This window comes from Heliangelus exortis, chromosome 11 (genome assembly GCF_036169615.1).
Source record: "Heliangelus exortis chromosome 11, bHelExo1.hap1, whole genome shotgun sequence".
In the NCBI taxonomy this organism is placed as follows: Eukaryota; Metazoa; Chordata; class Aves; order Apodiformes; family Trochilidae; genus Heliangelus; species Heliangelus exortis.
Window position 1 is genome coordinate 13,291,914 of NC_092432.1, and position 16,478 is coordinate 13,308,391.

General features: G+C 58.2%; 2 protein-coding genes across 3 annotated transcripts in view; both read right to left on the reverse strand.

Annotated features, from left to right (window-relative positions):
- Positions 1 to 1,935, reverse strand: part of SIN3A (SIN3 transcription regulator family member A) — a 30,069-nt gene extending 28,134 nt beyond the window's left edge. The window contains exon 1 of one of the 2 annotated variants that reach the window (XM_071754707.1): positions 1,803 to 1,935. The gene's annotated coding sequence lies outside the window, so the exon portion shown is untranslated. Of the gene's footprint in view, positions 1 to 1,186; positions 1,288 to 1,802 lie in introns of those variants that run through there. The other variant, XM_071754708.1, reaches the window with a different exon arrangement.
- A 2,655-nt stretch (positions 1,936 to 4,590) lies between these two features.
- On the reverse strand, positions 4,591 to 15,954 carry PTPN9 (protein tyrosine phosphatase non-receptor type 9). Its single transcript, XM_071754712.1, has 13 exons — positions 15,779 to 15,954; positions 11,562 to 11,705; positions 10,963 to 11,052; positions 10,728 to 10,852; positions 9,871 to 9,976; positions 9,146 to 9,256; positions 8,126 to 8,454; positions 7,658 to 7,751; positions 7,488 to 7,557; positions 7,067 to 7,145; positions 6,706 to 6,856; positions 6,388 to 6,595; positions 4,591 to 6,100 (listed from the first exon to the last, which is right to left on the reverse strand). Exons 1-13 carry the CDS (start codon positions 15,809 to 15,811, stop codon positions 5,874 to 5,876), a joined length of 1,767 nt encoding a protein of 588 aa, XP_071610813.1. The 5' UTR covers positions 15,812 to 15,954; the 3' UTR covers positions 4,591 to 5,873.
- Between the last annotated feature and the right edge of the window lie 524 nt (positions 15,955 to 16,478).

The window sequence follows — 16,478 nt, forward strand, 5'->3', positions numbered from 1 at the left end:
AAACAAAAACAAAACCCTCACAAACAAACAACAAACTGGGAAAAAAGTTTTCGGAGCAGTTAGCAGTTTTCTGTGAGGTGACACGGTGACAGCCCACGGACCATACTTTTTTTCTATTTATTCTTCTTTTTTCTGTTTTAATAAAAAAGTTACAAGACCCCACAGGAGCTGCAGCCCACCCCCAGAAACCCACCTCCCCCCTCTAACTGACAGTGATTATGGGACTCTTTTCTCTGTTCCAGCTTTAACAGCCATAAAAGCTTTCCAGAAGAGCTGGAGAAGAGCAGAACAGCAATCTGGACAGAAAACGATTCATAAATCCTGGAACCGTAAATGATCTGCCTGCCAATTCCAAGGCGATGCTCCCAGCTCCCAGCCCCACACGTGCCAGGAGCCTGCGGGAAGGGCTCCCCCAGCAATCCAGGCTGGGGTGGGAAGCAGAGCATTCCCCCTTCCCACCCTGCTTCCAAAAGCAGGCTAAAGCAGTCAAGAGTTCCCCCCAAACTTTAGCTGATCACTGCCATTTTATGGGGTGAACGATCACTTCGGAGCTTTTCAAACACCTTCATCCCCTTAACAAGAAGGGGTAGGTGGGAGGGATAAGGATACTTTGGGGTGAGAAAGCAGTTCCCTTCTGCAAAGACCACCCTGGACCTGAAAAACTGCCCTTTAAAAGTGCTTTTTCTGCTCCTGGAGCTCCAGCATGGGCTGACACTGGGCAGCCAAGGCACTTTTATGTGACAAGGGAATTTTACAGGTGTAAATCAGTGTATTAATGTTAAGGTGCCATTTTATCAAACAGAAAAACACATCCCTCTTTGGAAAGATTTTTTTTTTTTTTTTAAAGAAAGCAATTACAAGTGAAGATGGGAAGACTGAAGCCTGGACCGAGCTGTACTGTAACGATTTGGGCCTTTCCCACTTTTTTTACTCACCCCACACACCTTTTAGTACGAAAAGCGGCAAGTTAGGAAAGGAAAGCGAGCCGAGAGGTCACCCTGCAGCTGCACTCCAGCACCCGGGCCACGTTTTGAGGGGAGGGCAGGGAGAAAAGGTTGCGGCTCGCTATAAAAAGCGCTTAAAAATTAATGGGAGCGAGAGAGAAGCTCTCCGGTTTCCGCCAATCCAACAGGTCCTTACGGATCGCTGCGGTATTAAGCTGAAAAACGGCAGTTCTGGGGCTCACCCAACGCTCCGCCACCCCGCCTGTGCGTCCCGAGACGAGCGACACCCGGTTACCGAGAGGCGCTTCGAACCGCAACTTCTACGGGACGCCGTGGCGGGGGCAGGGAAAACCGGGGAAGCCTCACGCTCACGCTTAAGCCCACCACCCCGCCCGGGGCTCCCGGGACCTCCCCCCCCGGGCGCAGTGCGGCCGGTGCCGGGGCCGTGCGGCGCGAGCGGGCGCTGGCGGGGGGCGGTCCCGCCGCAGCCCGGGAGCGGCACCGGGCGGAGGGCGGGAGGAGGGGCTGGGGGGAGGCGCCCGCCTCACAGCGCGCCCAGCGACCGCCGCACGCTCCGCCCGCCGCTCCCGCCATGCCGAGGCCGGGGCACCCCCGGCGGGGCGGGGCGGGGGGAGGCGCGACCGCTCGCTCGGGGCTCCTCGGGGAGACGCGACCACCGACTCCCCCCTCCCGCCTCCACGCCAGACACCACCGATCCCCCCGGCCCCCCCACCCCTCTTCTCCGTCCTCCGCCCCCCCGGGGCACCGGCGCCAGGCCCCGCCCCCTACGGATGGCCGGAGGGGGCCGGCACCGGGCTCGGCGGCCCCAACTCGCTCTCTTTCACCCCCCTCGTTTACCTCAAAGCGGGCCCTGGCAGCGGCCGAGTCTCCCTCAGCGGGCGGCGGGGCCCTCCCGGTCGGGCGGCGGGGGTGGGGGACGTGAGGGGGTCCCCGCGCCCCTCCTCCCGGAGCAGGGGGGCGGGCGGGGGCGGCGCCGGGGCCCCGGGCGGGGTGGGAGGGGGTGGTCTGGGCGGGAGGGGGGGGTAAGATGGAGTAACCGTCTCTCAGCCGCCGCGGCGGAACGCTGCCCGCTTCTCTGTTCCCCGGGAAATCCCGCCCCTCCCCGCACAGGGGGGGAGCCCCGAGAGCCGATTGGCCGCGCCGCACGCCCGTCAGCAGCGAGGCCAATTGCCACTGCGGTCCCGCCCACCTCGCCCGCCCCTATTGGCCGCGGCCCCCAGGAAGGGGATGTGGAGAGGAAAAGAGGGAGGGGGGGAGGCGAGAGGGGAGGAGGAGGGGGGGGAGCGACCGCCGAAGAAAAATGTCCGTATAAGCAGCGCGCCCCGCCTCCCCGGCCACCCCATTGGCTGAGCCCGAGAAGCGACAGCCAATCGGCGGGCGGGAAGCGCAGGCGTCACGGGGGAGAGCCCGCCCACACGACGCCGCTAGCTCCGCCCCCCAACGCGCAGGCCCCGCCCCCTCTCTGGGGAGCCCTTTTGTGGAATGTTTACATCGGCTGCGGCGACCCCCCCCCCCCGCCACTTCGCCTTCTCCGGGGCCCCCGCCGTCAACCCCGCACCCCCGACGCCGTTCGGCGTCGGGGGGGCGGGGTCGACGACGGGGGCCCCAGAAGAAGGGGGGTGAGGGGGCGCGGCGCCGCTCTGCCTTTTGTCCCCGACCCCTTTGCTTCCGGGATGGCAGCGCCCCACGTGGGGCGGGTCGGTTACACGTGTGGGGGGCTACACACACGCACGCACGCACCGAGGGGAAAGGGAAGGGGGGGAGGAGGGGGAGAGCGTCCCCAGCTTAGGCCACGCCCCCGTATATGATTGGCTGAGGCGCGGAGGACACGCCCCCCACGCAGCGCGCGGGCCTCCTCCCCCCCCCTCCCCTTACATTCCCCCCCCCTTTTTCGTCTCCTCGCGGCGCCGCGCGCGCTTCCCGCCGTTGGAGCGCGCGGGTCGCTCCCTCGCCTCAGGGCTGGGGGGGGGGGGGTTCCTCCTCCCTTCCCGCTGCATCGTGAAGGTAAAAGGGGAGAAAGAAAAAAAAAAAAAAAAACGAAGGGAAAAAAAAAAAAAAAAAAAAAAAAGGAGGTGCCGGGCCTTTTAAAAAAGCAGCTGTTACCTACCCTCAACGCGCAGGCGAGGAGACCTGAATGGAGTACGGGGGAGGGAGGTTGAAGGGGGAGGGGGGGGAACTCCCCCCCGGGCGGATTGGCCCCGCGGTGCCCATCGTCACCGGCCGCACCGCCCACCGGGAGAGGGTGAGGCCTCAGCGGAGGAAGGCGGGAGGGAGATGACCCCCACCAGGCCGGAGGGAAGCACTGGCCCCGGGAGCGGGCAAACAAGTGACACCCAGTGCCTTTGCCGGATAAAATGGGAGCTGGGGAATGGGACAGCGGCTGCCGGTTTTAATTAATTTTCTTTTTTTTTCTTCTCGCAGGGTTTATAAAGTTGCTGAGGGAGTTCTTGGCTTCCCCTCTGCTGCAGGACCAACCCTCCTGCCTGGCTGGGGGAGCCATCCCTGGCCTGGGATTAGCTGTCATCCACAGCGACCTCGGGGTGAGAATATAAAACACACCCCTTCTAAACTTCTACTAAATACATATTTCAAACATCTTCACTCAAACGACATCTAAACCACGTGTTATTTTGGGGTTTTTTTCTTTCTAGCTGCTTTTCCCTTTCTCAGCTCCAGCTCCCCACTCTCACAAACAGGACGTGCGGGCACAGCAAGGAATCTCTCTCTCCTCTTTGGCTGGGAGCTGCAGCTCGGTTTAGTTGCTGAAAGGTCCCTGGCCCGGGCTGCTTGAACCTGCTCAGGCTGCTGTGCTGCTGGGGATGGAGCCTGGAAGCTGGTGGCAGAGAAGCAGGAGAGCTGAAAGATTTAAGTGCTCCAGAGCCAGGCTGTTTCCAAACTCCCAGGGCTCAACACGCGCTGGGCAATTTACAAGCACTAAAGTAATCATAATTAGCGAGGCAGTGTGCGTGCAGCCAAGAAAACCAGAAAGCCAAATGAGACAGGTGGGCACAGGGATGGCACCACCACGTTGGGGTTTCCCTGTGCTGGCTTGATGTCATTTTTAGCCTCAACTGGTGCTTTGGATTTCATCCGTGGGCTTCTTTTGTTCTAGGATGTCCCCGCTGTGAATTTTACCAGTGGTAACTGACCTCCCCACCACCCCTATGAGCCCTGTTCCTGCCTTGGCTCTCCCAGACTCCAGCTGAGCAAACACAGGTGCTGCTCTTCCCTCTCCCCCAGGAACTGTGCTGGGGCTGGCTCCAGGGCTCAGCCCATCTTGTTGCTGTTATCCTGCTCACCCAGGAGAGCTGCAGCCTGGTTATCTCTTGCTGGTCCTCACCCAGGACAGAAGCCCTGGGCAAGTCCTACCCCATCGTTTCCCCCTGCAGCACGGCTCTAAATGCAGTTTGGTGACCCCCCAAAGGCTTGCAGCAGGCCCCTGCATCCCCACGGATGGAGCCAGGTTGCTTTTGGGGAGCTCCCTCCCTTTCCTGCCCAACTCCACCCTGAGAGCCAAGAGGACTGGTCACTGATACTAAATTTATATTGTTGATACAAAAAGAAAAAAAACCCAAACACAAAAAAAACCAACCCAAAAGCAAAAACCACAAACAAACCCAAAAAGTAACAACAAAAATGTTTCTCTGAACAAGAGCAAAACAGGAACATTTACAAATACTTCTGCCTCTGGCTTGGATCAAATTAATGTTAAATATAAAAGGAAACAAAGAAAACCCCAAAACAACCCCACCTCCCCCCCCCTCCCAAGATTATAAAAAAATAAGAATATACACATTCAAAGAGCTTATTACAGTATAAAGTTACAGAGGCCCAGGTCCCAGCTGCCCAGGCAGCACAGAGGGGCAGGGGCCAGAGTGGTGGCAGGGGACAGGAGACCAGGGTTGCTGCAACCCCCCAGAGGTCAGCTCGCTGCCTCCCCAGGGTTTGGGCTTTTTATGCTCAGAGGTTTTCCAGCCAGTGCCTCGCTGCTGGGCTGGGCTTGCTGGTTTCCACTTCTGGCTGGGGAACACCAGGCAACCCCGAATGCCGCTTGGTCCCCATCACCTCGTACCTAGTGACACCCGGGGCGCAGGGGACATGGGGAGCTCCTCATCTCCCCCCAACCAAAATCCTCTAGCTCTTCCTAGGAGCAGAGCTGCCCTCTCCCAGCCAGAGATGAGGATGGGGAAGATGAGATAAGGAAAGGGAGGGATGCTGCCGAGCTTCCCCATGCCATCCCGCGGATACCAGGTCCCAGTGCTGCCCTGCTGAGGACCAAGAAAGGGAAAAACGAGGAAGGGGAAAGGACAAAACAGAGCCAGGACCAAACTCACCGCTCCCGGGATCACAGCAGTGAGCTGGCAGGGCAGCAGGGACCCACAGGAGCTGCTGAAGGGGGGTGTGTACATATGTATGTTTATACCAGCCAGGGTGGGGTGCAGTGAGGATGTATTATACACACGTACATACAGACACAGGCGGGGGGGCAGGTAAGACTGAAGTAGGAGCCTCTTCCCAAGCCCCAGGCCAGGGCACGACTGGAAATACAATTCCTAGGTCTTTACAAAGCCCCTCTCTGGATACATTTTAGATGGTCCCAACAATTAAAAAAAAAAAAAAAATTAAAAAAAAAAAACAAAAAACCAAACAAACAACAACTCAAAGAGAAGAAAAAAAACACCTCCCCAAACAACCAAACCCTGCAAATACCACAGAGAAGAGCGAGAGCCTCTTCGTCCTCCACCTGCGGCGAGCAGCAGCCGCCGTTTGGTGTGAATAAGGCACAGTTCGACAGTCCTGGGAGGGCAGCTTCGGCCCCACCGGCTCCGATGAGTCCAGGCAGGCAGGGAGGCAGCTCCGGCAGCCCCAGGAGGGTGGGAAGGGGGTTTGGTGGGGAGGCAGCAGGTCTCAGTGTCCCAGCGAGCTCTTCTCCTGGTTGGCCCGGCTGTGGTTGGCGAGCAGCAGGCCCTCACGCTGGGCGTGCTCGAGGACGGCAGTGTAGCAGAAATAATACTGCTCAGGGGTCTGGATGCTGAAGGCACGCTGGGTCCGCATGCGCAGCACTGTCTGGTAGATGTTCAGTGTCCCCACATCCTGCAGCTGGGACAGGCAGATGTCCAGGGCGCAGAAAGTACCTGGGGACAACGATGGGGATGGCGTCAGCCACCGCAGAGAGACATCACTACCCCTTGAGAGAGCTGGAGGCAGAGAGTGGTGGTCCTCAGCCCCTTCAGAACCTCCCACAGGCATCAGGAGAAGCAGGACAGCAATGCCCTAGATCTGATGGCTGCAGCAAATCTTAAGGACACGTGTCCCTGGTCAATGAGTCTGCAAACACACCATGCAGGTCCCCGGGATGGAAATGCCCTGGGGAGGCAGGACTTGCCCAACCACTGCCCCAGCATCTGGGTTACCCCATTACCTGTCCTGCCAATGCCAGCACTGCAGTGCACCACGACCGGGGGTCCACCAGGGTGACCTTTGAAGCGAGGGCCCAGGGCGCTCACTGCCACCCTCTGCTGCTGCTTCACGGCCCCTAGAAAGTCAATGAGGGTGGCAGCAGAGGAGGGGACACCATAGTCCGGCCAGCTCAGGTACTGGAAGTGGGACACCAGCCGCCGCTCCCTGGTCTGGAGAAAAGCAGGTGGGAGTTAGACCCTCTCCCCTCTTCTGTCCCTGGCCACAGAAGATCTCTGGCAACCCCAATGCCATCCCCTGCCAGGTCCCTGCACCCACATACCTCCGAGCTGTGGATCTCCAGGATGGTTTTCTTGTAATGGTTGAGGTTCTCCACACCCAGGTTGGTGATGGTCAGGGCCCCAAAGCAGACTTGGAAATCCTTCTCCAGGGGCCAGTACTGGCCGCACTTTCTCCTTCCTCCCTCCTCCAGCCTAGGAGCAGGAGGACAAGCTGGTGATGACATGTCCCATGCCACCTGACCTCAGTGCCTTGGGGATCCTGCAGGCACCAAACAGCCCATCTCTGACGTGGTGTCCCCACCCTGTGGTTCTCCAGCTCCAGGGTCACTGCAGGGAGCTCAGTGCTGCCCACCCAACATCCTGCCAAGGAAAACAGGGCCATACCCTGCCCAGGGCACTCACCGAGTTGTCATCACAATCACCAGAACATTTTGCTCCCACACCATGCGCCAGAAGTCACCGTAGGTGTTTTCCAGAGGCCCTGTGGGGAGATCCTGGATGTCAGCCCAAAACCTAATGGGTTTAGGCAGAAATCTCTTCGCCCTGTTGCCTCCTGCAACTTCCCTGGGGGGGCCACGGCCCCTTTCCACAAGGACTGACCCTGGTGAGGAGCTACCAGCCCTGCCTGGAGCTTCAATCTCTGGTCACCCCTGGCTGGGGACCGGGTCGGGAGTAAATACACATGGAGAAGAGGGGGGCTTGCCAGGTGGTGCCCTCCTCCCAGGATGTTCTCCCCTGTAGCCAGTGGCTGATTCTGGGCGAGGAGGTGAAGCCCACAGATTAATCAGGAGCAAAATAACCCCCTTGTAGACCCCAGCCATACCCTGAGTCCCAATGTAAGCATTCCTCTGCTTGTAGCCGTCCATGAAACTTGCATTGATGTAGTCAGTCAGCTGCCAGGGGGGAAAAGCAGGCACAGCATGAGCCCCCCGGAGCCCCCAGACCAGGCTGGCTGCAGTGGGACCCCCTGTCCCCCCCCCAAGGCTGCCTCACCTCCGGGCGGCTGTATGGCTTCGCCAGCTTGACACGGGTCTGGTCCAGGCAGGGCACATCCCCGTACCGGTTCTTCTCCTGGTTGTAGGGTGCCCTGGGAAGCAGGGGAGAGGGAAGCAGAGATGTTTTCCAGGCGGGAAGGGAAAGGCAGCCTCCTTCCCGCTGCACAAGCCCCTGTCTCCTGGGCTCTGCTGCCATCACCTGGCCAAAGCCTCAGGAAGCAGAGTCCCAGCCAGATCCTTGTCCCCGCTGTCCCCTTACGAGCTCCCTCTGACCCCCGAGGGCTGCAGGAGTTGCAAAGGGAGTTTACAGCATCACTGGGCTGGGAGTCTGCATTGCTAACCCAAAGCACTGCACCCAAGGAGGCAGATGGGCCATGACCGAGCAGAAGCGTGGGGAGGGGGAAATCAGAGCTTTTTGGAGACACCCCACCCTTGCCTACATCCAGCTCCTTTTTCCCCAACTCACAAAGAGCAGACGAAGGTGCCGGCCGGGCTCCTGCGCCGGATATCTTCATACTCTTCGTAGATGCCCCGTTTCTGCTTGTGGCTGACATGATCCAGCAGCTCCTGGAGGGTGATGGACTTGGGCCCAGGGACGTGGACAGAGCCGTTATCTTTGGGGGCCACCAGTGGCACCAGGATGAGTTCGTCCAGGGGGTCAGGGTGCCCGTTCTGCTGGGGCAGGAACCGGCAGTTCCAGCTCAGAGGGTCCAGTTTGAGGGACCCCCCCAGGTACTCGGGGAGGCACTCCTGAGGCAGGTGCTCCTTCAGCTCTGACATCTTCACCATCTGCACCTGCAGTAGGAAGAGGAGGAGAAGACGTGACTCCCAGAAGGACGGTGAGGGTTCAGTGGGGACAGGGATGCCAACAGCCTAGCACAATCCTGATGGAGCCTAGAGGTTTCCTCCAACAGCATCTTCCGCCTGCCCTGGGAGGGCACCTGGGGGAATGGTGGGGCAGCAGCTGCCCCCTCCCCAGCAAAGCCCACATCAACACTCTGTTCCAAATTTGCAAATGGTTCCAAGCTCCGACCAAAAGCAAAGGGACAAAGTGCAGCCCAGGGAGAGCTGAGGCTGTCCACTGGCTGTGCCAGCAGCACTTGAGGACACTGCTTTAGGGACTTTGGGCTTCGCCAGGCAGGGCCTGAGCACAGGTATTTAAGTTTCCCTTCTCTCCCGCATGCTCAGCAAAGGTTTCCTTTCTGTTTAATAATTTACCATGACCTCCACGGCTACTGCTGACAGCCTTACTGCAGACAAAGGATTCAAAGGTGATTTCAAAAGGGGTTTAAGATAAAAACACCAAAACAGGTCAAGTCCTATGAAACTGCCTGAGAAAGCCCTCATTTCCCAGTGATTTCAGCTCAGCACTTTCCAGCAGCAAGGGCTGAGGGGCACAAGCTGCTTACACCACTCTGTCCCAAACAGAAAACAGCCTCAACCCTCCCCACCCAGGGTCCCATGCCTGGGGGGGACCGGCACTCACCCTCTCCCGCAGCTTCTCCTTCAGCAGAAGGCTGATGATGGAGTACGGCACACGAAACCACATGGGTGCTCCCACGATGAAAACCTTCTTGAGCCGAGCTGGGAAAGCACCCTGTGGGCAGAAGGGGTCAGGTTGCCAGGGAAGAATCAGCCCCTCTCCATTCTCCTGCTGGGGCAGGGGGCATGTCCCAGCAGAAGTGACAACCAGCAAAGGGACCCTGAGGTGGCATCCAAAGCATGCCGTGCACACAGCCACACAGCTTTTTATACTCCCAATACGGAAACAAATTATTTCCTTGGAATTAGGTAGGCAGAGGGTTTGGCTCTGTGGGGGAGAGGTGAAGCCTGGGAGCTGGGATTTGTGCAGAGAACACACCCTGGCCAATATTTACTGTTATTTTTTTCCAGAGAAGGGAGGAGGCATGAAATGCCAGCTCGGTTAAAAAAAAAAAATTGCATCTGTTTTCCCAAAAGTGCTGCCAGCAGCTGTGAGAGGAATCCAGGATGGGGACAGCTGATCCCTTCCCACCCACGGGACACCCAGCCCTGGCAGGGTCCAGCATGGCAGGCTTCAAACACTGCCCCAGGGCACCAGGAGCTGGTGATCCTCATCCAAGATGTGGCCAACATGGTCTAGCGTGAAAATTTACGCCCAAACCACGGGACTTCACATACTCAGTGAGCCTGTGTGACATCCCCAGATGCAAGGTCACCCCCGGCTGTTACCTTCAGCAGGTTGAGGATCTTCTTGCTGAGGTCCAGCTCAAAGTTGGTGTACTGTGAGCCTGCCATGTCGTAGATGAACACCAGCCCGTTCCTCTGGGTTTCAAAACTGAGAGAGGGAAAAGAACAACATCAGCCCTACAACATCCAACTGCTCCACTCCCAGAGGAGCAGATCTGCCCTACGCTAACCTCATCCTCAGCTTCCTGACCCCAAAAAATACCCTCCTGTGCTTCCAGAAGGATTCACAGACCCAAAGCTCACAGACCCAAAGCTCACTTCTGCACTTCCGACCTGCACCCCCTCCTACAACCCTTATTTAAGCCTGGCTCATGTCTCAAGCCTGTGTCAGCTGTGATGAGTGAATTCACAAATGGAAAGAGCCCAGGAGGATGAATGGGACCTCCCAAGTTTATATTTTTAGCCAGCCTCCATGCTGATTCCTCCCCAGCTGAAGCCTGCAGCGATTGTTTTGCTAAACTGAAACCTGGACGTGAGCAGGGAAAGGCTGTGAAGGGCCTGGATCAGGGGATCTATTCCCCCTGCTTGAACATCTCGATGGGGATGAGTTGCTTGAGTTCACACCGGGGGAACACAGGAAATTTCAAGGCACAGGGAGCTGTGACCCCTTCTGTCACTAAACTGGAGGTGGGACACCAGGAGGCACACAGACACAGCCACAACTTCACCTCGGAATTCCCAGTCAGGGGAGGGACAGCACATCTCTACCTGGTGAAGCTTTTCAGAGGGATTTCACCTAAACCTCAGCTCCCAGCAGCATCTCCCATTTCCCCTGGGAGGGAAGGGGCACCCTCGGGACCAATGCTTGGGACACAGCACCTCAGCAGAGGCAGGCTCACCTCTCGACTGCTTGGTCCAGCAGGTAGAAGAGTGCCTGGAGCACAACGTGCTGCACACTCTTGCTGGGATGATGCAGCTTGGCCGTGAAGAGGGCAATGGAGGCTCCAGAGGGGTCCCGCACACTCTGGCAAAGAAACAGGGTCAGGCTCCCACGACCCCCAAAGGACACCCACGCAGAGCAGAGCCAGGACAAGCCAGCTGGCTGGGGTAACCCAAGGGTATTCCCCCACCTACCAGAATAGTGAACTTGCCGCTGAGCAGCTCCGAGCGCAGCGGTTCCTCGTGTGGCTTCAGCTTCACAATGCCCTCCTTCAGCCGTGTCTCCTGTGGGAGAGGAGTCCATGTGATGGTCAGCACGGCCACCCCCGCCCTCCACCTGCCATCAAGTCCCCACGGGGCACCCAACCATTATGTCCCTGCAGGTCACCCTGCCCTCCTAAGGAAGCCCCAGCAGGGAAGCCTCTGCTCCATGCCCTTATTTTCCAGCAGAGGACTGCAACCAGCTGCAGCATGGAGTGGAACAGCTCTGTGAGACCAGGATGGGAAAGGTGTCTCTGCAGATAAATCCTTTACATAGAGGGCGATGATCTGCAGGCATCCCACAGCTGCCAGGAGGGCAGCCTGTGAGCACTGCACACTGCTTGCAGGGGAGGGGGTTCGGGTCGGCAAGATCTCCATGGTGACTCACCCGAGCTGAAAAAGTATTTTCCAGATGGATAAAAATCTCGTCACGGAGAGTGGAGAAAGAAAAACAGCAAGGGGAGGAGAGGGTCTTTCTCGGGACCTGAGATCTCTGGCAGAAAGATGGGGGGGACCCGGCTCGGCTCGCTTACCCGGTAGGAGTGAAAGAGCTCAATGGCCCGCAGGACATCGAACTTGCGGGCCATGAGGAACTTGACAGCCACATTCCAGGAGAGCGGGGACACATTGTACTGGCCCGTCCACTTGTTGATCTCCTCCAGGAACTGCTTGGTTGCCTGAGGAAGAGACAAGGGGTGTGTGGTGAGATGGAGGGGAGAAGAAGGAGAACAGGTGTCCCAGGAGCATCTCTGGTTACGGTGGTAGCTACACAAGTCCTCAGTGTGTGGGCAAGGCCTGATCATGGCTCAGCAAACCCAGCAGCTCCTCGGGGTGAAGCAGGGAGCCTACAGAAGTGCTGGGAAAGGACGCTACTGAACATGGCCCAGCTTTCCCAGTGAGGCCAGTTTCACATGGCCACAGAGGACCAGACAAGAAGTTTTCAGTCCAGGATGCTCCCCACACTCCTGTAACATGCTCATTCACCTCACCTGAATGAGCTCCCCTCCCAAAGCACCAGCACTGCATGCACCTGAGACTGTGAGAAACCAATATAGAAACTTTTCCACCCCTAGCATTGCTGGAGCAGAGACACAAAAGCCAACCTGCAGCCTTCTGGCAGGCTTCAAGTCCTTCCTGAAGGCAAGCAGAAAAAAAAGAAACAAAACCCAAAATGTACTATTTTGACAAGCTGCATGGGCTTGGGGTTTCTGAAGCTCATGCTAATGGAAGCAGCTTTGCTTTCTGCTGTGTATTGACCCCCTTGTCCCAGAGACGCCTCAAGGGAGAAGGGGCAGCACAGTCCAGCTTTTCACCAGGCACTGTTCAAAGGATGTGGGCAAGGACCATGCAGGTCCCCGAAATGTCCCGCTCCCACTCGGGCACACCCCAAAATGGGGGTTTTCCATCCTCACAGGAATGGAGGATGGCAATGACAGTGCGAGGAGAAGGAGGAGGGAGGGTCAGCACTGAAGGATGGTTTCCGAGCAGGCGGTGGTGTTGGGTGTCACGGCAGAGTTTCTGGGAGCTATTCAGCCAGAAAAGCTCTTCGGCGTTAATGACTTCCGAAGGAGGAAGCAAAAGGCCGGGGTTTATCGGCAGCAGGAGGCTCGGCAGAGGCAGGGAGTCCCTCTCATGGGAAGCTTGGTTTGTCCCAGGGGTGTCTCCGCAGCCCACTTGGCACGGCACCAGGCATTTTTGGAAGTGGTACCAGCTCGCTCGCCTGCTGGAAGTGGCCAAGGTCCAGCCCTGACCCCGAGCACAACGTAGCCGGAAGCTCCCTAACACGGGATGGGGTCCAACAGAGTGACTGGGTGAGCACCAGCCAGAGGGAACTCATGGAATTGGGCTGGGTCTGCCACCAACAGTGCCGGGAGGAATGCAAAAGTGGATTTTGAGAGCCCAGCTCCAAGCCCTTGCAAAAATCCCCTTTAAGCATCACGAGCCATTCCGGTGTGGCCACGTGCCACCATCAACCAGATCGGTCCCCTCAACTCTGAAAATGCTGGGGGCAAGGGATGGAGGGGAGCAGGCAAAGGGGAGGAAAAGGAGACAGGGTGGGATACACCTCCCCTACCTCCCATCCCCACCTCCCCACTGGCAGGAGCTTTTCCTGGGAGCTCAGATGCCTTTATCCCCATGGCTTCCTCTCCTACAGCCTCCACTTTGCCAAAACAAAAGCCACTCTTTCATGGCCCAAATTTCTAACCACTCCTCCTCTGTTGAAGAGGGATGGGAAAATAAATGGGGCAGTACAGAAACCATCTTCAGCCTTATTGCACACATTCACATTTGTTTTCCATCCACTCCCAGCACCCATCATGAGCGAGCCTGGGTTTGTTGGTTTTTTGGTTTTTTTTTTTTTTGCAAGGGGGAAGACTCACAAGAAGACCCCTGCTACTTTGCAAGACAGCTCAGCCAAACATACAAAAAGAATAACTTTTAAAACTTTAAGAGGCAGGTTCACCTAGACTTATTGCTTAAATAGATAAGGAACACTTTGACTGTCAGTTTTAACATGATGGTAGTTCTTTATATGAAATGTCATTTTTGCCAAGTCCTAAAAAAGTTAATTGTCTAGAAGTTGCATAGTCTATATTCACATCATTCTTTTACTTTGATCGGAGGAAACATGCATTGAATACATGACTTAATGCTCTGCCACGCAGGAGAACCCAGGCCTTTTTCCATCTTTCTCCTGCTTTCTCTGGGAACAAAACGAAATCCCAAACTTACCAGTTCAACAGTTCAACAGCAGGCGAGCCACAAGTTACCAAGCCAAGCATCACTACCAGCCACAGCTCTGACCCCACCTTGCATGTTCCACTGGGTCTCACCATTGCTTCCGGACCCAATCCTACACTGATTTGTTCACCAGAGTCCCTCAAGACACTGGAAATAAAACCGGTGACACAGAGCCACAGCCAGAAACCCCATTCCTGCAAGCAGCAGCAGCGCTGCGAGCAAGACGCTCTGTGGCCCGGCGTGGGGAACAATGCTGGGCTTTGGAGAGCTGGCGTCACCGAGATCCCTGCTTTGCTGCGCCAGGGCAGGGTGGTGACAAAGCCACCGCTGCAGGGACACGGGGGCTCTTCAAGCCCTCCTCCTCCTCCAAGCTGTGCAGGCAGCAAACCCAACCTCCTTCTTCAGCCTGCAGGGGAAGGGGAGGAGGATATGTCCTGTGAAAATTGAAGTTGGGCTGAAAAGCCACAAGGAAAATTGGTTTTGTTCCTGTGGTTCCTCTGGGATAGGCTGGGGAGGGAACTGCAAAGGTCCTATGGAGCAGGAGACATCCCAAGACTGGCAAGAAGAGGAGAGGGGTGAGTTCCCTCCCCCCGGATTGCTGTCGGTAATGGGGTAGAGCAGACCAAGCAGAGGAAATCCTGATGGTTCCAAGGAGGACACAGGGATGGCAGGAAGAGGACATCCCAGCCCCAACCAGCACTTACCCAAGAAAAGAGAGAAACTTACATGACTTTGACTTCTGAGCCATGGAGGGCAGCACCGAGGGCAGCCTTCCCCCACCCCAGCCTGATGATCCAAACCTGGAGCAGTTCTTGCAAATATCCCTTCATCTTCTCCAGCCAATATTCTCACCCAGACCACCCATCTTGGATCCCTCTCCAGGAACTGGGGAACCCAGCCAAGGCTCTCCCTGAAGGGGCTGCTAAAAACCCCATTTGCTGGAAGCTTTGCCTCTTCTGCAACACAGGGGGAAATACAAATCCCCCTGCTCCTGGAGATTTTATTACCCTGGAGCAGGTATTACTGGAGCAGGTCCAGTAAAAAGGAGGTGTGGGAGAGGAGAAGCCTGGAGCACTCCCTTTCCCCAGCAACAGCCAACTGTGGGACCAACTCCTCCAGCTCCAGGAAAGCCCTCCCTCCAGGGGCATGGGGGATTTGGGAGACCTCGAGGGCTTCGTCCCAAACCTCCTAAACCTCCCTGTGGAAACAAAGGATGTTCTAAAGAAAACCAACCAACCAACCAACCAACCAGCAACCTGACCATCTGGTCCCTTTTGCCTTTGCACTGCAGCCCTCGAAGCCGATGTGACACCATGCCCTTGGCCAGGCCGAGGGGAACCCGGCTTTGAGGCAGCCCCGGCAGCGTGCCCGGCTCCGGCACCACTGCCCCGGGTGGGCGCCCTTAGGGATGAGAGAACGAAGAAGGGGAGAGACGAAGGTTGTTCTCGCCACCAGACTGGGTTCCCGGCACCGCTCCCCAAGCCCAGCAACATCCTCCCGTGGTGACGCAAGGCTGGCGGAGGAAGCCAGGACGTCACGGGAGGCCTGGGGCGTGGGAAGCGTGTGCTCACGCATCCCCACGGCAGCCTGCCCACGGGGGGAGATCGGGGCACCAGAGGCTGCCGGCGCCCGGGGGGGAACACACCGGGATGGGGGTGCATTACCCCGGCTCCACGCTGCAGTACCCCGCTCGTCCCGGCACCCACGGCACAGGCCCCGCAAAGGCCTCTGGGGTGCGCACTGGGCGGGCAGCCTGCGGGGATGCGGGGCTGTGAGTGGGGGGCTGGGGGCTGCCCAGATTTTGGGGGGGGAGGGGAGAGGGGCGTGCAGTTGCAGATGGCGTTTTCCTTAGGGGACAACCGCCCCATTGGGGAAAAAAAAAAAAAACCAAAAAACAGCGCTGCAAATGGGGGTACCCAAAAGAATGGGACGTAGGGGCGGGGGGTAAAGCAGCGCACGGGGTCCTGCCCAGCCCGGCACGGGGAAAGGGAGCCCGGCGGGGACCTACCTGCTCCTCCTCGGCGCTGAGCTCCGCGGCCATGCTGCGCGACGCGGCCCCGCTGCCCCGGGAGGCCCGAGCCGAGCCGGGCACGGCCGAGCCGGGCTGTGCCGGGCCCGGGCTAGGCAGCGGGCGCCCCGCCAGAGCCCATCCCCAGGGACGGGCGGCGCTGCGGGTACCGACCCCTCCCGGTCCGCAGCAGGCTCGGCGAGGGCGGCTCCGCCCCGGGGTCTCTAACGAAAGTGCCGAAAAATGTAAAATAAATTTAAAAAAATATATTTTAAAAATAAATATATATATATATTCATCTATATCTGGCAGCCCCCCGGGAAGTTTCGCTGGCCCCGGGGAAGCACGGATGGGCTGGGCCGGGCTGAGCTCCCCGCTCCGCCCCGCTCCGCTCTGCCCCGGCGGGGGCGGCGGCAGGAAGCGCCCGCAGCCCCCTCCCCTCCCTCGGCTCGGCCCCGCGGGCGGGGGGCAGGCGGGCGGCCAGGGGAAGGCGGGGGACAGGAAGCCCTCCCAGGCGGGGGGGCGGCTGGGGCCTGGCTGGCGGCAGCCGATGAGTCCTGAATCTCCCTCCCTCCCTCCCTCCGTTCTCGGGCTCTGCTGGCATCCCCCGGTGTCGGCACCGCTGAAATGGTGGCGGGCAGCGCTGCCTGACCTCCCCCTCCCGGAGCTGCCCGCGGCAGAGAGTGCGGGGCAGCACGGG

What these genes read in the sequence shown, in the direction of transcription:
- PTPN9 (XM_071754712.1), bottom strand. Translation starts at nt 15,811, where the DNA reads ATGGCCGCGGAGCTCAGCGCCGAGGAGGAGCAG. An exon ending in AGATCCTCAACCTGCTGAAG is followed by an intron (nt 9,257 to 9,870) that starts GTAACAGCCGGG and finishes TTCTGCCCACAG; the next exon opens with GGTGCTTTCCCAGCTCGGCT. An exon ending in TGGAGATCCACAGCTCGGAG is followed by an intron (nt 6,596 to 6,705) that starts GTATGTGGGTGC and finishes GCTTTTCTCCAG; the next exon opens with ACCAGGGAGCGGCGGCTGGT.